We start from the raw sequence: 20,709 nt of genomic DNA on the forward strand, positions 1-20,709 counted from the left end.
CACTATGCATCAAGGCATTTATTTCAGGAGAGGTGATCACAGTAACAGTTTGCCTCATCTTAAAGCTTTTTGTGATGCAGACTGGGCTAGGGACTGAAATGACAGAAAATCAACCACAGGCTTTGTGATTCTATTTCATGATGCTCCAACAGATTATTATATGCTCCAATTTCTTGCTGTATCTCGATCCTCTACTAAAGCAGAATATAGGAGCATGGCAGATACAACTTTAGAAATTCTTTGGCTATGATCAATAGGCTGACCTATTCACTACAGGCCCCTGCTCACCTCAAAACTCACATCTGTGTTCCAGCTTGATGCTGCTTACTCCCCATCAAGCTGAGGGGTAGTAGGACTATATACTGATATTTAGGGTTCATTAGTGAAACTGTAATTAGTCTCGTTAATTAGCAATTAGTCTGTTAATTAGTTTGTTAAGTGTGCATGGTTTGTTATGTGTTGAGCTGTGGATGCTTAACACGTGTAACCATCCGTATGCTTAACTCACTACTGTAAATACCATGTAACCCTCTTGCTCTCATCATCAGAAATACATATATAGGATCCTCTTACCCATTTTTCTCTCTACTTCTACAGTTTCATTTCTTCTTCTTCTTCTTCAAGTTTTCATTCACTGCATCACTTCCTCTAGTTACCTATAGATATCCAATTACTAGTTTAGTAAATATCAGAACATGATTGCAGTGCTCGGGTTATTAATATCTAAAACAGAGCCTTGAGGTCCCCTTCCTCTACCTCTAGTAGAGCCTCCACCCCTTGCTCTAATTACACCTCTTCCCTGCCTCTTTCGTTGTCAATAGTAGTTTCCCTTGCAGGTGGCTCTAGCCCATTCCCATTCCCATTGCTCATTCCTCTGCCCCTTCCTCTTCCCGTAAACAATCCCTGGTGCAAAACAACATTTTCATACTTAGAAAAGTTAAATATTAATTCAAAAGAAGTTAAAAATGAGCGAGCTGAGTTGTGGATAGTTCATCTCCGAAGCATTCAGAGACATCAATGCTATCTCGGGCTTAATTGAAGGTATAGTTCGGGCTTAATGAGTACATAAGTTCTGTCCGAATGCACAAAAGGAAAAAAAAAAAATTGAAACAGATGAGGAACCAGAAAGCTCAGCCTAAAGTTCATTTCCTAATTATAGAAATTGCATGAACCAATAGTCAATTTACGTTAGAGATATATACTTGACTACTTGAGAATGTGATCAGTAGCCACAAAGTAACATAGCAAAAGCTTCTGTTGAACAGGCAAGAGCTTGCCGGGCATATATATATTTCCTTGGCTAATTTAGTCAGCATAACCATAAACTGAAACAAAATTAAAGGTTCAAAAAAATGAACAAGTTTTTCATTTTTTAACCAGGTTCAAAAAGTATTTCATATTGAAACCGTCTTTGTTTTCGCATGTCAAAGAACCATATATACACAAGAATATATTTAATAATTTGAAATACTATATTAACAATTACCAAACCAGATCTTCCTCTTCATCTTCCTCTTCCTCTTCCTCTTCTTCTTCTTCCTCTTCCTCTTACATAGAATGCAACTGAGGTGTTTGCCTCAGATCCTACAAAAATGAGAGATTTGTTGGTAAGAGCACAGAAAAGAGAATTTCATCACTAACCGTACTGTGGAGGATCCCCAATGTCCCTCAGGACGACCACATCTATCTTCGAGTCTCTGTTTAAAGCCTAAATCGATTGACTTTTCCAATGAATCTATGATTTTTCTTCTGTGAATAGATTTAGGGTTCTTTTTCTTAGCCATCTAAGGCCTAGTTTGGTGTAGCTGTGCTTTTTAAATAATCAGCTTTAGCCGTGCTGGGAGAATAATCGGCTTACAAATTAAGTGGTTGAGTGTTTGGCAAAATATGCTTTTAAAAGTGTTGAGTACAAAAAGTAGTGTTCAAGTGTTTGATAAACTTTAATACAAGTTCTGGGAGTATATAAAATGACCAAAGTCAATCAGCGTTTAAAACCCCAGCTTATAGAAGCATGGTATTTGCAGCTTCCACAAGTTGCATAGGAAAATGTGAGATTGCACTTTAAGTTGTTGGCTTTTGTTTTACCAAACAGAAATAGCTTCTTAAATTATTTTTGTTTGGCTCCAATTTTGTTGCAGCTGGTCAACAGTCTCTTTTCTGCCAGCACCGTTCGGGTGCGGTCGTCGGGGGTGTCCCTTGACCTAACTTCTATCAAGCGATTGTAGACGAAGAGAGCACCAACCTCGTCGTGGGATTCTTTATGCCTCGTGGCGAGGACTTTTGCTGAGCTTCTTGAAAATCACAATCGATACTCGATGTTGTAGATCGAGCAGAGCGAGAATCACTGGGAAGTAGAGAGAACTTGCTAAAGCGTGACTTTAGCTTGGCTAGTTTGCTAAATGTGTTATAGTTGACTTTTCATGCTTCCATAGTAGACTTTTTTAGCCTCTAAATATATATTTCAAACTTGTCGACAATATATATAGCTTGAGCCACTGACATTGGCTCAATTTCTCCAAGACGTGTCTTGTCAGGGTCCAAACAATTTTATAAGTCACAATCTCACAATCACCTCGGGGCCAAACTGGGCAAGGAGGAAGATGATGGGTCTCTAACTCCTATCTAACCCTCTCACGCATCATCATCTCTCTCTCTCTCTCTCAATTTATATTTTTATTATTCAAAGAAATAAATACAAAATGACGACACCACCCCTCACGTGCATGGCATGTGACTCATATCTGGATAAAAAAGTTGAATTTGACAAAGGGGATGCAAATCGGCAGTTTTCGCAAGTTTAGGGGGCTAATTTTCGCAATTACAAGTTTGGGGTGTAAATTGACAATTATTGCCAAGTTTAGGGTGTATTTTGGCAATTCTTTTTAGGCATAAAGAAAGTTTCTACTTTAAAATGCTTTCTTAGGAACAGGGCTAGGCATGAGATAAACTTCACTTACAGCTAAATCAAAATTCTGCAATCACACAGCTACCAGAGCAAACACAGTACCTAAATAGGATAGCATTCAAGTATGCATGGAGAAGATTTTGAAAGGCTTACTTGAGGAATGAGGTATGGGCACAGAGTCCAGAAAAGTCTGGACATTTGGATACAGGAAACATACACCAATTTCTACTGGAGTTGGTTTCTGAAAGCAGACAATGTCTCCATCCTCAAGCTGCATAAACGACAACAAATAAAACTAATCAGATCTCCAAAAGAATAAGTGAAAATAAATGCTTACAAGCAGCATTACATCCATGAACATTTAATACTTAGATAATACCTGACTGGCTCGAAATGTAAGATTCTTGTCAATGAGACCACACACGACCGTGGGTTGAAACTTATATTCCTAAGCATCAAAGCACCATTAAGATACCTTAGCTTACAACAATTCCAGATCAACATTGTAGACTGTGCAGTAAATAACAAAGGCCAATGATGGAGAGCTTGACATCAGACAAATTCAATTCTTGATTGAGTAATATAACATGATTCTTTTAAAGATCGAATACAAGCGACAAAAAGTCAAATAATAAGCTACTGACACTAGAATGCTACCAGGTCTAACCAAGCTTTTCAGATAGAAGGAAGGGAGACCATGCTTATTGTTGGGGTCACAAGCAGCTTCTGCTCCTATACATACATAGATACAAAGCATAAACTCATAAATGCAGCCAACTCTACCCACTAAATGTCAGCTTTTATGTATATCGACATATGCAATGTAGAGCTAATCGACAAGTAACCTGCAAAATGAGACCAGGAGCTGATAAAGATGTAATTTGATACTTACCTCATAAAGGTCGATCTCTTGATCCAGGGCATAGCCAGCGAACTTATTTAATTTCGATAAGATTTCAGTAGGTTTACCAGTGAGGTTGACAAATAGCCTTCCAACATAACTGACATTATGGATACAACAAGCTGATATCACGTCTGATATTCTTCCATATCACTTTTATGAGTAAGAGCCAAACAGATAAACTAAATTAAATAAAAATCATAAGTACCGTAGCTCTTCTATTTCTGGATCATAAAGTTTAAAGAAGAGAAGAATGACATCTCTTGTCTTGTCAGGTGGAGCAATAGGGTGTAAATCCTGGAAAAATGTAGAAAATCAGAAAAAATGTTGCAAAGCTAATCCATGCAAGGATGAGTATTTAGTTGTAACACAATATTACCAGCCCAAGCTCTACTTCTAAGAACAAGTTTACTTCTGAACGATTACCAGTCAACTCTTTAACCTACAATGGGATGAAGAAGAACAAGATTGAGTTATGTGCATAAATGAATAGAGACGCACAAAGATAAAAGAACATAAGCTAGGTCAACAATGCACTTTTTTTGGAAGTAAGTTTGCGAGGAACTTCTTTTATTGCAAAATTGTACTGTTTGGTAAATTTTAAAGTGCTGTACAAATACTTTTCTAGATTATGCTTCGTTCAAGGCATCAACATAACATAAGCGATGATAAAACATTTCTTCCTTTTCATTAAAAAAATTCAAAATATTACCTGACAAAAACCTAAAATGCCTATCTTCCTTTTCATTAACAATTGTTTACATAGAAAATGGTTCAAGGAAGAATATTTAGCAAACCACATCATATGTTGAACGTGGAAAACTTACTCTTGATTCCAGATGGTGATATAAATAAATGTTCTTACGAATTCTTTTATCACGTTTTATACATTATGTATACTGTTTCCTTAGAAAGCAGCAACATATCTGTACATGATGCCTTGACCTAAGCAGAAGCTGAACTGCTGAAGAAAGCATTTTCTAAAAGCCTTCGAGCAGAATTTTTTTTCCCCTCAAAATCGGCATTTTCTGTAGAAACAAGTGGACGAGCATGTTTCCAATGAAACAAGGTAACCTTAAATATGATATGTTCTCTGACAGACTTCTCAACCAATTAATGAAAAATAGTAACAAAGGATGAAAACCCCATGTTCTTTGGGCAAGGTAGCAAATAACCATAACAATAGTGCAAAAACGAAGGATTTAAACTTTTAAGCAGCAACCAAGATACTGGAGCATTATTCTAAAACAACATGGAAGAAGTGCTTTAATAACCCCTAGTCAAAGACAGACAGAAAATATAGTTTATTAGCTAGTACGCGGAAGCATCATGGAGCACATGAAAAGCATCAAATGGAGATAAAGAAATTTCACCTGTCCCACAAAAATTCATCAAATGAAAGTATGAAACAAAACTAAAACAGAGCAGAGCAGAAAAGAAACATAGGCAGCATATGAAGAACAATGGATTGGATTGTGTTTCCTCCAAATGTGTAAGTAGAAGGTCTAGACAATTTGTATGGTTGGATGTAAATTTTTTATGAGGCAACAAGATAATCATGCTCTAATACAAAATGAACGAACTCAACTAACATACAAGTCTTAAGACAGAAAATATAGCTTATCTTTCCTTTTCAAAAGCACACTACGTGGAGGCATCAGATTGTACGTACTAGTAACATCTACAACATGACAATCATCAAACAGATAAGCCAAAACTCATCTGGCCCACAACGACTGCATTAAAAAGAACCTTAAAGAAAAACAAAGAAGAAATTAGAGCATAAGATAATTACAGATACTGTTTCCTCCATAAGCGTCAATGGATAGCCTGGGCGATATGTATTGTTTTGACGCTTCATCCACCGCCAGTAGCGCTGATATTGTACTGGTATGCCAAACTCTTTAGCAATCTCCTCCTGGATGAATCATTATGGAAAACAATAATGAGTGCGGAAAGAAAATGAGATCAATGTTAATTGAACAAGTCAACACCACAAAAGAAAACAAAAACACTAGAAAATTGTGAGAGACAATCTTGTATTTAAACTAGCACTAAGAGTCGATAGTATTTCTGAAACAGGGTTGTTCAGCTGACCTCTTACTCAGTGTTTATGCCATAGAAACATTATCCTAATCGAAAAATAATGTTTGTAATAAAATGTTATCATGTAACAAAGGCTACATTACATGAAATGAGAGCTTTAGCTGGTACTTTGAAATCTTAGTTAAAGTGTAAGACCTTTTATCAAATTTCCTCGAACAAAAATGACTTCAGAGAGAAATTGAATGAAATTGCATTGTAACTCTATGCTGATATCTTGCAGAGCAAAAGATGGCAGAAACAACAATGAAATCCAGAACATATTGAGAATCGATGACAATGTAGTTAGAAGAGGAATAAATCTTCAAAATGTAAGTAATACTCATGGACCTTAAATCGGTAAAATGGCGTCTCCTTCAGAATACAAAAACTTCTGACTTTTTCATGATCCACAAGGTCAAAATACAAGTCTTTTCCAATCTGCTCCACAAGATCCCCCTCCCGGGCAACCTACACTAATTACAAAACTCATAAGTAAAGTATGAAGCTTTGAAATTAAGTCAGGTGGGCTAGTAAGAGAAAGTTGGAACCTTTATAGTAGCATACAGGTGTGGATTTTCTTCTTGGTCTTTCTTCAAAACCAAGTCTATGAGCCTCTTGCTCACCTTGTCCAGACCCATTTCATCTGGACCATCTATATCCATGTTCACTATAAGCCCACCAACCGTCTCATCCCACCTCTCCGGCAAGCTATTCATCAGCATCAAAACCTGCAATTCCTCCGAAACTTTCACTCCCTCACTCTCTAGCCCAGCAGCCATGGAACCCATCTCCGACACGTGCTCATTTACCGATTTTCCCTCGGCCAACTTGTGCTCCATGTAGCGCCGGAACTTGACCAGTCTCCGGGACACGGAGGGCGTCGTGAAGTGGGCCGTCAGAGCTTCCAGGAGGGAGCTGGCGGTTTTGTGGCGGTGATAAGACACGTAAACCCTTTCGTGCAGGGCTCCGAGGATGACGTGGCGGGCGGTGAAGTCGTCGAGGAGCCATTTCTGGTGGCGGGCGACTTCGTTCTGAGGTGTTGCGCCTGTGGGCTCGGGGGGTTTTGGTTCGGTGAGGACGTACTTGACTTGGTTCTGGTCGAGGACAGAGTCCAGCTTGGTTCTCCAGTCGCTGAAATTGGCGTTGTAGTCGAGTCTGTATGGGTTTTGGGGTTCTGGGTTTACCATGGCGAAGATTGGGGATGATCGATCACTACTCCAGAGCTTCTTCCACAATTAGTCGCTTCACTTTCCCCTCCCAGTCTCTGCCCCGTTACTCTGCTTTCCCTAGAGTCGTAGGCTTAGTTTGGGATTGCTGTGGTGTGAGAGTAAGCACTACCGAACTTGCTGTGAAAAGAAGCAGTTGAGTGTTTGGTAAACTGTTTTTAAAAGTGTTGTGAGAATAAAAAGCAATTTCTAAGTGTTTGGTAAGTTGCAAGACAAAAATGCTTTGACTTGGTGGGTATAATTACCAAAATAATCATACATGTTAATACACTAGGCACATTACTCATCTCATCATCTCCTTTTTGTACTGTACTATTAAAATCAAACCAAGCAGCAACCTTGTTAATTAACTCAAGGGCTTGTGACACATTCTTCCCATGAACTCTGCAATTTCTATTTTGCCATAAAAACCAAGCAATCACTGCAAACCATTCTAGCTCCCAATCTTTAGCAACAGTTGCAACATGATTAAAAAGCTCCATGAAATTTCGTTATTTCCAGACTTTGCAGACATCCACCAAGAAAGTATTTTTCCACACATCAGTAGCTACTTTACAGTCCTACAAACAATGAATAGCAGTCTTTTCCCTGAAACCACAACTCCCACAACATGCACTAGACCCAATCTTTCGATAGAACAAGACATGTGAGCCCTGGAAAATTTATCGAGCTTAATTGAGATCATTTGATAATTATTTATTTACGATCTCGAAAATTATTAATGGTGCTCGGAAATATTTTTCAGAATTTTTCACTAGGAGAAATTCTTGATTTAAGGGTTTGAGAGTAACATACACGACACAACGAGTTCGTGAGAATTTTTGGAGAATTTTTCGGATACCCGAGCTAATTTTTACGAATTTTGGAAGTTTTGAGGATTAAAGAAATTATTAAAGGAAAATATAAAATCAGGAGGAGCGATCTAAGCCGTTCACTTTCTCCATGATAAACTATTTCTATCCACCTAAATAGATGCACAAAAATGCCTATAACTTAACCCTACAAGAATGTCGAAAATAGTATAGGTAAGTAGGGATCGTTCCCGCAAGAGATTGTGGTCTAATCACTAATCTAAAGACTCAATACAAAATAAATCCTAAACTGTTCAGTTAGAAAGATCTGACTGGCAGACGACTCTAAACTACTCTAAATGTCACGAAAATTTACAGACAGACTCTAGACATGATAAACTAACTACTGACAAAGTTTGATAATTTTTGAAGGTGTTTTGGTTGACGAACTAATTAAATAAAAACGAAACACTAAATGACTCCGAAAATAAAAAGACTTGATTCAGGGTTATGAAAATCAAAGATAAAACAAGTTAGAGGAATTGCATCCACCACCAATCAATCAAGTAAACTAATCATGTTCAACCTAATTTCATTTATTTATGGATGAAGATGCTCAAGTTAACCCAACGCCTGAATTAACCTATTGTTTTTCCTTACTTGTATGCTAGGTGAGAGACGCTCTACACCTAACCTATTTTCTAAAATGCAACCTAGGTTGACGCAACTCTAGATTTAACACAAAGAAATCATTACGCAATAGAAAAACGAGACATCACAAGGCATCTTGAGTACGACGCGTCTCAATTAACCTAGGAACCTAATCACTTGCCTTATAGACAATTTACTACTCTAGAACTCTCAACGGAACCCTCGAAGCAAGGCACAGGCAATGATCATTCTTAGCAATAGAAAACATGCAAAGGAATCATCAATGTGAAGATAGAAATTAGGTTCTCATCCAATAAATAAACAAAACTAATTGAAAGTCATAATAAGTTTACAATCATGATTTGGGGCTTCAAGCAGCCCCCTTAATAAAAACTAGTTAAACATAGAAGAAAACAAAACAAAGAAGGGGAGGAAGAGAGAAGAAAAGAGAGAAGAGAAGAGAAGAGAAAGAGAGAACAGAAAAGAAGAGAAGCTGCAGATTGATCCCCTTTTATATGCTTAGAGGTTGCCGGCCTTCATCTTTCTTGTTGTGTAGGAAATCCAAAACCTAAAAGAATTAGGGTTCACGTGCTTAGGTGGAGTTTTCCTATTGGCTCTTGAACTTGATGACTTATTCCAACCATTCATATCGTTCCGTTTGTCCATCATAAATCGGAATATGATACACAAAATCGTCCTCAGGCTTTTCGGTGTGATTTGGGCCTCGAAACATAAATTCCCATCCAACCTCAGTATGACCTTCTTGTACTAAATCGGCCATAACTTCCTCTAGAAAAATGATATTGATGAGCCGTAAAAATATTTGGAAACTAGACATCCAAGGCTTTCCATCAATATAAAGATCATCCTCTGAATCGTTCTGAGATGGTCTCAGTGGTCTGTCGAAGTTAACTGATCTGCACAGGCAGATTTGCCGATTTTGCCTTTCAATCCCTCTTTTACTTCTTTTCTCCTTCTTTGCTCAAAATACCTATAAAATAAGTAAACAACGTAAATAACGAGAAAATACACTAAACTAACAAAGAAAGTATAGAGATTAACGTTATCAATATAACATAATTATGCTCCTATCACTCCACCGACTGGTCTTGGCCGTTAGATGTTGTTTAAAAGGAGATGGACCAGATCAGATCGATCTAGAAGGCTCGGGAAGGGATCAGAGCCTCTGACCTGTGACGCGACCCGACGACCCGAAAATGAGATCCGGCTGGAACTCCTCCGTCCGGCCATATCCTGGCGGCGCACCACCGGCGTTCGACTTCTCTTCTCAGCGCTGACACGTCTATGGTGATGGATTATCCATGCAAGGATCTTGGAGAGATTCGAAGCTTGAAGCTTTTCCGGCGACTCCGGTCACCGTTGTCGATGCTTGAGGTATAGAAATTGATCTTCTCTTCACGCTCTACACGATTGTACACATAATTTTCGATTTCGCATGAGTTATGATCGAATGGCATTTTTGGTTGTTTTCGGTGCTGACGGAGCTCACTGTGCACTGCAGTTTTCTGGGCTTCATGGTTTAATTTCGACGTTGATGATCATCCTAGAGCAAGAAACCGAGCTTGGTAGCGCTCAATTTCAGAATCTATGTAGTGGAGTGCAAACCCGAGTGGAATTGGAGGGTAGCGGGTTGTTGGCTTCGAAGTTAGAAAACATCATGTTCAGTGATCGTGTTCGAAGCTACACACAGTAGCAAGAATAGTTATTAACACAGTAAAGGTAAATTTCATTCTCATACAGTCATACTCCATGTGTATTGAGACTGTTTTGCTCAATGCAGAAATGGAATGGGTTGTGGATGTATGCTTATTGTTGGCTCTGTTGTATTTCGATCGATTAGAAAAGGACGAGGATAAAATAGGGAGTTAGCTTAACTTCATTAAATCTTCCGTGTTTTCAGCCGCAATCCGCAAAAGCCATTTTCAAAAGCTACTAAAAGTAGCTTCTGATTTCCTGCTGCCCAGAGAAGCGCTTCCGCCCAAAAGCAACAATTTTGAAGTTTACCAAACAACCTCACTTTCCTCCAGAAGCACTTTTGGACCAAAAGTAGGTTCCAAAAGCAATCCCAAACTAAGCCCTAGTCTCCTATACTATAAAAGCGCTTCTGTGACAAACCATAATAAATTAATTTTTTTATGTAAATACCTTTCATATATGGGGAGTAAAATTTGCACTCCCCAAACTACAATCTGCACTCCCACTATCAATTTTAATATTTTTATATGTTTTCTTCATACGTCTTTCCGATATTGCCCTAACATATTACAACATTTGTCTTCAGTCTCTCTTTCTCTCTGCTTTCAGAGCAGAGAATCTTGGTTCTGCTTTCAGAGCAAAGAATCTTGGTTAAGCTGGAGATATGAATTTATACAACTTGCCACACGTTTGGCGGAAGCGGCAACGACGGAGACGTAGTTGTGGTAGGTGGAGGACTGGAGGAGGAGGGTGACTCAAAGAAAAAGTCGCCGCCGTGGAGGTAGAGGAGGAGGGGGAGCTTCCAGTCGGCGGATATGGGTAGGATTATGCCAGCCGAGATGGGTGGGTCGGTTGAGATGGTGACGTGTTTGGATTAGACCCCGGTGGGACTTTGTTGAGGAGGGATAGGTTCGGTGGATGGTGCCATCTTTGTGGATGGAAGAAGAGGAACTTGTGTTAGACCGTCGGAGTGATTGGCGACGACAACCATTGGAGAAATGGTAGAGTAGTGTTGATGGTGAATGATTGATTGAGAAGGTTTAATTGGGTGGGTGTAGTGTGGATTTATGCGGAGATTGAACTAATTGTTCTGTGTATTTGTGAGTGAACTAATTGTGTTTCATTGAACCAAAAAATAAAAAAACTTGCCAAACGTTTGGAAGGGATGAGCATGAGCTTATCCAAGTCGTGGGATGTGGGAAGATGATATATTTGCAGGGGTTTCTCTTCTGCCTTCTAGAGTAAAAAGAAGCTCAATAAAACATCTAAAACATATGGTCATTCTTGAGAAAGAAAAACCCAGAAAACAAAATCAAGTTTGAAAGATTTGTGTTTCAATTAAGTGTAGAATTTTGGTATCAATTTAGAAGATTTGTGTTTTAAAATTAGGCATCAATTTTGGTATCAATCCTTCTTCATTGTATTCATTTGGCAATGAATCTGGGCAATTTAATATTTTCTTCTGTTTTGGATAGGATGATGATCAATAATTTAATATAGCAGCTTCATATATCTAAACCAATAATTGATATAAAAGATATTGTCAATTTGGTTTTGCTTTTTGCATTTCAGCCATAGAAGAGAGATGAGAGAAAACTGAAAGAAGGAGATGAGATCAAGTAGGTGGAAAGGCCAGAGAGAGAGAGTTTTGGAAGCTAAGAATAAGGGCAAATGTGGAATAGTATAATAAAAAGATAGAAATGGAAGTAAAAAATATTAAACAAATGAAAGGGGAGTGCAAATTTCACTCCCCTCATATATTTATTATTAAATTACTTTTCAAAACAAAATTAATCAAAAAGAGTAAAAATATCAAATGTGTTTTAGGGAATCGAAATTAGGAGAGAATAAACTGTGTCTTTCATTGATAATAGGGATCTCTTTATATAGATGATTACAACCAAAGAATAAGAGTCTTACAAGGAAACTGAATCATACATTGAATAAGATATCTCCGAAAATATCTGTAAGACTAACCATATTACAACTCAAACAAGTAACTGGAGTTTGGGCCAGATACACAATCCAGATATACTTGCACACTCCACTACTAGAATTTTGTTCATAGACATCGGTTCTAGACCGATGTTAAACTAATTTTCGACCGATGTCTTAGTGGGTGTAGAGAAAAGTATAGACATCAGTATAAGCGCGTTTTCAACCGATGTCCCAGACAACAACCAACATCGATTCTAAAAAACAAATCAATGTATAATCGTTATAATCATCATATTTTTGTATGTTAGGTATGTCTAATTCTTCATATTTTCACATTTTATGCTTAAAAAAGTATATGTCGAACAATACCTACTTGAACATTTGCATCGATTTCTATTCCAGAAGTGATGTCCAGTACACTTGTAGACATCAGTTCCCATGAGTATTGTTTGTTCGTAAAACCGATGTTCACCTTTTGACCACACATCGGTTTGCTCCATGGTATTTGTATGTTCATAATAGATTACGGTTTGGTGATTAGAAATCGATGTGCAGTAGTTTTGATTACATCGGTTTTGAGTTACAATTCGATATATTGATAATCATAGGACATCGATTTCATTTTTGATACTGATTTCTAATCTCTCAACTGACTTCGTTTTCCTTGGCATTACTGTTTTATTATGCTTTAATATACTTCACTTCATTTTGACAAGCATGATGTGAAAAGTTTGCATTTAGCTACTGCTGGGAAAAAAATTGCATTTCTCATCATCCAAAATTAGGGGCTTTCCATTAATTTTCTTTCCAAATTCATGATTCAACATAATTCAGAAAATAAACCCCTAAACTTACAAAAGCTAGCTTGGAAACATATGAGCAACAATGTACAAAAGTTCCACACCAAGATTTGCTTCAAAGCCAAAACTAGCTAGCCTTACTCAAAAAATATCTTGGCAGTCACAGTCCTACATCAAACTCTGTATATAATCAGCCACTTCAATGCGCACCTCGTCAATTTGATTTTGGCTATATGATTTCCGCGTCTTTACCGCCCACTAGATATATATAAACATGCAACACACAATTAGTGTGGAAACCCTATGGACTATCTATAGAGGCCAACACTAGCAATATAAAGACGTACTTGGAAGTAACTGGAACGTAAAACAGAAACAGAAACAAAATAATACCTATTTTCAAATGCTTCTATAACATCAGAGACAGATTGGAGATTCTCCAAGGGTTCCCATGTATTGGCTATCTCTGGCCAACAACTCGCACAAATTGAAATTGAAGAACAAACCCAGACTTGTTTGTGTGGATTGATTGAGATTTGACCATTACATGAGTCCAGATTAATTGGTGCCTCTGCCCCTCTCTTTGCCATCTTTCGGGATCAACTTTGGCAAAAGAAAATCTTCTTCTAAATAAGAGAGTGCAGAAAAAGCAGGTCAGTGAAAAATTATCACAACAGATTACAAGTTTATGTGCATGGAATATTAATACCTGAAATCCAAGTATTAATGATCGATCATAGTGTACTTCAAGGCCTCAATCGGTACTTGATGGTGATTATACTAGAGCTAGCTGAACCTTGTGCGTGACCAAAATCACAAGCAGGTAATTCCAACGCACCTCAAAAATGCTAACATTGCTCTGCCTATGTTTGTTTGTCTTGCCCAGTCTTCAAATTTTCTTGTGGGACCTTAAGCTACATGAAGAACTGAAGTCATCAAGATTTACGAGTCTTCATCCAAATAGGTTACAGGTTAAAACTTCATTGAATGGGTAAGCTCAAGTCAAGTTCTGGAAAAAGAAAATATCAGACAGATTTGATATGATGAAAAAGTCCTGGTACCTTAAATCCGTAGTTCCTTGGTAAGGGATCAACTGTCTGCTACTGATGGACCAGTTAAAACCATCATCCAGCTCCCCTTGCATCAGACCCGATGTAACTCTGACTTCTTGTGTCCAACTTTCCAGAGTTTTCCTGCAAAGTACGTCAAAATTCTTATAAACAGCCCACTGAATTCATTCATGTATATGAAGATATCATGCAAAAATGTGGTCAATCTTATAATTAGCTTATAGACATAGAGATTTAACCCCTTCCAAAATGACTCATTGCCCTCATAGAGATTTGGTACTGGCAATGTTCTCCTTTGAAGGTACAGAAACATCGAGCAGTCAATCTATAATAATTAACACTTTGGGGCTTGTTAGTAACCGCGCATATAGCAAACCCCAAAAACTTGTTGTCAAACCAATTTTGTGGTAGCTGGACAGTTACGGAAGTCCCCCTCCACTGATGGTTGAACTGCTCTGGAATTTCACTTCCAGGAATAGAGAAATAAAAGGGTCGGGAACAATTACCCTACAACAACAAAGAAAAAACAGATTAACTTCTTTCGCAAAGGCGAAAATATCAAAAGAAAAAAAAAGTGGTCAGCTTTATGTTTATACCTGAGGAGGGGAATGAGTTTCTACAATATCTCTGAAAAAATCTTTCTGTACCAGCTGATGGCAGTTAGAGAAGTTGAAGCACCGACCGATATCGTAGGGAGACTGTGGTGTTGAAACAGCTTCCAAAGCTGTGCAATTATGCGCATTTATGTAACTTATTCTTGATGAAAGCTCTGGTATTGATCTCAGACTGTTGCAATCTTTCAATTCAAGATGTTCTAAGCAACCCAGTTGATTCATGGCTGCAGGCAAGCTTGTCAGATTCTTATTTCCTGACAAATTCAATACTTTTAACGAACGAAAATAAGCAATGGCATCCGATAACTCCTTCAGATCGCAACCGTAAAAAGCAAGATGCACCACAGCAGTACAACGATCTTCAATTGATGATGGCCATGATGAAAGGGGGGCCTCCATCTGTCCGCATCCATAAAACAATAACCAGTTTTCCGTACGTCAAGTTCAAACAGAGATTTTAGATTCCCCAAATTCTCAGGCAACTTAAATTGATGCTTAGCAATTCTTTCGCAGCCTGCATGTCACAACAACCAGCAAGACATGCATTAATATCATAGGCGCGCATCTAAAATTCATAAATTAGCATTTAAAAGAAACTACAATATAATTTCAAAACGGAAGTATTGTTCACATGTACCTTGGGTTCTGGCCAAAGTTGTTCGATTTGGCTGTGACTCGTGTCAAGGTCAACAAGATACCTGGGGTTAAACTTGGACATGTACATCCAGCGAAGATGTCCCGGAGTGTCTTTCTGTTCCAGTAGCTAAGCAATACCAGATGAAGCTAAGCAATACCCAAATCAAATTTTAAACGGAAACTACAATTGCCCATCAATATGGAGTCTATTTGGTTTGCATTCCACAATGTGTAAATATACCATTTCAGTTTCAGTCAAAACAGCTCACCCGAAAACGATGGCAGCTGAAGAGTTGGCCATAAAAGACTGCCCCAGAATCATGTCGAAATATAGTGCATCCGATACATAGACACCAGACGTCCCACTTCCATCGCCATATTGGAAAGTGTAACTGCACTGGTTACTCTCAGAGCACTCTGTTGCTGAAGTTTGAACCGCAGAACTGCATATTGGATCTGAACAGGAGATCTGCCCCGCAGTTGACGAGCTGCCAGAATCATATAAATTGAGCTGAATCTGTAACAAATGGAAAATTGTTAATATTTGAATTAGCTCTTTACTCTACAAGCTTCTTTAAGCAATGAAAAAATAGAGAACAGAAATTTACCCCAAGTCCACTAGTCTGGGGGCAATTAGTGCAGGAATTGCAGGTAATCCACAAGATGTCGCTTCCGGTATCGATCTGCACATTGTACTCTTTTGGTGGAGAGCCCAATTTTACTTTTGTAAAATAAAGCTTAAAAACAGAACCAATAAGGCAACAATTGAAGATGAACAAAAGTCATTAACTTTATATACAATACTGGATAGATAAAAAAAGATGCTCAATCTCAGTCACAGAATAAAATCTTTTTTATTTTTCTTTCAAATTTCCATCTCTGAAAACCAGTCAATTCTCAAGCACTGGGTCTCCTCTAAATCACCAATAATAAGCTCTCATTTTTCCACAAACCAAAATAGTATGAATTGACCACAGTCAAGCTTTAACGGCCCAAAAGAAAAAGAAAAAAAAAAAAAATCAAGACTCAAGCTTTATGCTTTGTTTCCTTTTGAGGAGCTAGAACAACAACCCCATTAATCAATGCTTTACCCAGAAATAACTGACTGGAGAACATTTTCCAAATTTGAGAGCAACCCATTAATACAAACCACCCCCCACATTAAAAGCTTGAAGCTTTGAGAGAGAGAAGAAGAGAGGGCCCCAGGTGATGAGATTACCCGACGAGGTAGGGATCGGAGGAGCCGGCGACTGAGAAGTCGACGACGCCGCCGCCGACGACGTTTTGGAGGAGGCGGCCGTGGCGTGCTCGGTCACGCGCGCGGAGGCGGTCGAGTTGGACGCGGTGGAGCAACTCGCCGGTGGAGGTTTTCCGTGCTTGGTTGAGATGGATCTGGGGTGGAGGTTTCGAATCGATGAGGCGGAGATGGTTCCCAAGAATCGAGACTCGCCGGTGGTCTCTGTGGGGGTTAGGGTTGGGGTCGGAGGCGGAGGCGGATGCGGAGAAAGGCGGAGGAGGCTGGGTCCGGGTCTGAGCTAGAGAATGGAGGAGGAGGTCAAGTTTGGGGTCGGGTTGAGAATGGAGGTCGAGTTTGGGAGGAGATCTGTTTGGGGTGAGTTCAGAATGAAGGAGTCGAGCGAGAGTAACATTAGGGTTTTCGATCTGTTTCAGTTTTGGGGTCGGGCGCAATTTTTTTCTAAGTATGAAAGTTTTCCCCGCTTCTTCATTTCACTTAAAAACTTAGCGCTTTTTGCAAAAATAGGTTCCCGCAAATTTTCGAACAAAATTTTTAACACCAGTCATTTTAAGAACCGATGTTAATAATATACATTTAAATCGATATTTTCGTAAAACGATGTTAGATTACTTTTTTACATCGTAGGCAAGTCTGACCGATTTAAAACATGCGATGTCTAATAACATAATTCTAGTAGTGCTCCCCTTGTGTCACCCAAATGCGGTGCTCCTCTCGTTGCCTCGTCAAAAACCTTGCCGAGTGACAAAATCACAGTGGGACAAAAATAACCTCAGTCGAAAGAGAAAAAGAGTACAACACACCCTTCACGTTTCGAGATCAAACATGTAGACTTCTCCCCCTGATGTCTGCATCTCCCCCTGATGACTACAATCATGGGAGTTCGGATAACTTCCGTAAAATGATGCTTGCAGCATGTTTCTCGAAAGTGGATTTAGGCAGTGACTTAGTAAACAAGTCTGCCACATTGTTCTCAGATCGAACGTGGTTCACTCTGATCTTGAGGAGCTTCTGTTTTTGCTGATTATAGAAGAATTTGGGCGATATATTCTTGGTGTTGTCGCCTTTGATGTAGCCTTGTTTCATTTGTTCGATACAAGCAGTATTATCCTCATAAATGTTTGTAGGCTCATCTGTGGTAGACTTCAAACCACAATTGCTTCGAACATGCGTAATTATGGATCTAAGCTGTATACATTTACGAACCGCTTCGTGAAGAGCAATAATCTCTGCATGGTTCCAAGAAGTAGTGACTAGGGTCTGTTTTGTAGACCTCCAAGATATCGCGGTTTTACCCATAGTGAATACATAACCAATTTGGGAACGACCTTTGTGTGGGTCAGAGAGGTACCCAGCATCAACAAAACCTTCCAAAACACTAATGTTGTTTTGGGATGGGGATAGGGAAAGCATTCCAACGTTAGTGGCGTCCTGAATATGTGATGGGTCTGAAGCCATCATCTCTCTGTAGGAATAGAACAAACCCATATCAATCATACCCCTTAGGTATTAAAAGATATCTTTAACACCAGTCCAATGACATCATGTTAGCGCAGAGCTTTATCTAGCCAACAAGTTCAAGACAAATGAGATTTCCGGTCTTGTGCATTGAGCTAAGTACAATAATGTGCCTATTGCACTTAAGTAGGGCACTTTGCCTCTAGCACATCTTCGTCATCATCCTTTGGACGGAATTGATCATTCTTTGGATCAAGACTACGGACGACCATTGGGGTGCTGATTGCTTAACTTTGTCAGTGTTGAAACGCCTAAGCATCTTTTGGGTATAGGTTGATTGATGAATCAGGATACCATCTTCATGGTGCTCAAGTTCCAAACCGAGACAAAACTGTGTTCTCTCAAGGTCATTCATCTCAAACTCGGATTTCAAGTGCTCAGCGGTTTCCCTTAACTCTTTAAGGGTGCCAATTATGTCCATGTCATCAACATAAACCGCTACTATAGCGAATCCGAAACTTGTTCTCTTTATGAAAACACATGGGCATAGTTCATTATTAACATATCCCTTCGCAATCAAGTATTCACTTAGACGGTTGTATCACATCCGTCCGGATTGCTTCAATCCATATAGTGAGCGTTTCAACCTTATTGCAAACGCGCTCTGTGGTTTATAGCTACTTGACTTGGGTAACTGAAGTCCATCCTGAACCTTCATGTATATCTTTGTATCTAGATTCTCATATAGATACACAGTAACCACATCCATGAGCTGCATATTCAGTTTTTCAGAAATTATGAAACTGATAAGGTAGCGGAATGTAATGACGTCTATTACAGGAGTATATGTCTCCTCGTAGTCGATTCCAGGGCGTTGTGAGAAGCCTTGCGCCATAAGGCGAGCTTTGCATCTTACAATCTCATTTCTCTCATTACGCTTTCTAACGAATACCTATTTATAGCCAACTGGCTTGGTGTTGGGCGGTACTGGCACGATTGGCCTAAATACCTTTCTTTTTGCTAGAGAATCTAGTTCTGTCTGGATCGCATCTTTCTATTTTGGCCAATCAGCTCTACGTTAGCATTCATCAACGGAGCGTGGTTCGATGTCATTGGTCTCAATAATCTCACGCGCTACAGAATACACGAATACATCATCAATGATGATGGAGTTTCTTTCCCACGTCCTATGTACACTAGTGTAATTCACAGAGATCTCTACATTCTCAGGGGTAGGTTCTAACTTTGAGGGGTCCCCTAACGATGTCTCTTGGACATAACCATAATCCAGAACATTCTCATAGGACGGATTTTGAGTATCGATGATCAAAGGATTTGTTTGTGCCTCATTCGCTCTCTTTCTAAGACGAGTATCCTTCGAACCAATCAGTCTACCACTCTTCCTTGCAGAACTGCGGCCATAAACACCACATCACTGCCAATATGGGCAGTGGCGCCATCTCCTGGTACCTTAGGAGCGGCGTTACGTCCAGTAATTGGGACGTCAATCATTGCAGGCACATTTGCAGAAAGTATATGTGATCTCGTCACTTTGACAATATTAGAAAACGCATCAGGTAGAGTATCTGCTATGCTCTGAAGCTCGATAATTATTCACACTTCAAGTTTGGACTGTGCGGTACGGGGATCAAGATGAGACATAGTGGGAAAAACCACGACAATTTCTGTCGTTCCTGCTGAACATTCGTGTTCTTATCTCCCCTTAACGACGGGAAGACTGTCTTATCAAAGTGACAATCCACAAATCTAGCGGTAAAGAGATCGCTTATCAGGGGTTCCAGGTAGCGGATGATAGTTGGAGCTTCATATCCAACATATATGCCCATTCGTCTCTGTGGACCCATTTTAGTACGATGTAGCGACGCAATAGGCACATAAATAGCACACCCAAAGATGCGTAAGTGCAAGATATCAGGCTCGTACCCAGTCACTAGCTGTAACGCAGAATAAGGTTGGGTGGCAGTGTGTCGTAGATGAATTAGCGTAGTTGCGTGCAGTATTGCATATCCCCAAGCGAAAACAGGGAGATTGGTGCGCATAACCAATGTCCAAGCTATCATTTGTAGGCGCTTAATGACGGCTTCTGTGAGACATTTTGGGTGTGTACATGAGGGACTAGATGCTCAACATCAATCCCTAGTGACATACAATAGTCATCGAACATTTTCGATGTAAACTCCCCAACATTAACGAGTCGAGTCGACTTAATAGGGTGGTCCGGGTAGTGAGCCCATAGATGGATAATGTGGACTAGGAGTTTAGCATATGCAATATTTCTAGTGGACAAAAGCGCGACATATGACCAGCGTGTCGACGCATCAACCAACACCATAAAATATTTGAAAGGTCCGCAAGGTGGTTGAATTGGTCCACATATATCCCCTTGGATTCTCTGCAGGAACGAAATGAGTATTTTTGGATCCTTTGCATAGGACAGTCTCGGTCTTAATTTCCCTAAGGCTAGGAACAAGCTTTGCAAAATGAGCGAGGGGCCTTTGAAGCAACCAATGAGGATTTTGGTTGGGCTTGAGCGTTTGAAGCGCTATTAGAAGCAAAATTGGTGACTACATCACCTACCATGGCGTCATGACCATAGGAAATATCATCCATGGCATTATGACCATGGGAAACGCCAACCATGG

General features: G+C 39.4%; 1 protein-coding gene across 3 annotated transcripts; it reads right to left on the reverse strand.

Moving 5' to 3' along the window:
- Window positions 1–494: 494 nt before the first annotated feature.
- Window positions 495–7,223, reverse strand: LOC133732420 (ubiquitin C-terminal hydrolase 13-like). Of its 3 annotated transcripts, XM_062159961.1 has the most exons (10): window positions 6,440–7,222; window positions 6,240–6,359; window positions 5,602–5,724; window positions 4,186–4,248; window positions 4,015–4,103; window positions 3,798–3,906; window positions 3,285–3,353; window positions 3,059–3,176; window positions 1,487–1,584; window positions 495–903 (listed from the first exon to the last, which is right to left on the reverse strand). In XM_062159961.1, exons 1-9 carry the CDS (start codon window positions 7,076–7,078, stop codon window positions 1,505–1,507), a joined length of 1,410 nt encoding a protein of 469 aa, XP_062015945.1. In that variant the 5' UTR covers window positions 7,079–7,222; the 3' UTR covers window positions 495–903; window positions 1,487–1,504. The 3 variants fall into 3 exon arrangements, with proteins under 3 accessions (XP_062015945.1, XP_062015946.1, XP_062015947.1); XM_062159962.1 differs by lacking the exons at window positions 495–903; window positions 1,487–1,584; window positions 3,059–3,176 and adding an exon at window positions 3,563–3,637 and having other exon boundaries at window positions 3,288–3,353; window positions 6,440–7,223; XM_062159963.1 differs by lacking the exons at window positions 495–903; window positions 1,487–1,584; window positions 3,059–3,176 and adding an exon at window positions 3,573–3,637 and having other exon boundaries at window positions 3,307–3,353; window positions 6,440–7,223.
- Window positions 7,224–20,709: the final 13,486 nt, after the last annotated feature.

Source organism: Rosa rugosa, chromosome 2 (genome assembly GCF_958449725.1).
Source record: "Rosa rugosa chromosome 2, drRosRugo1.1, whole genome shotgun sequence".
Classification (NCBI taxonomy): domain Eukaryota; kingdom Viridiplantae; phylum Streptophyta; class Magnoliopsida; order Rosales; family Rosaceae; genus Rosa; species Rosa rugosa.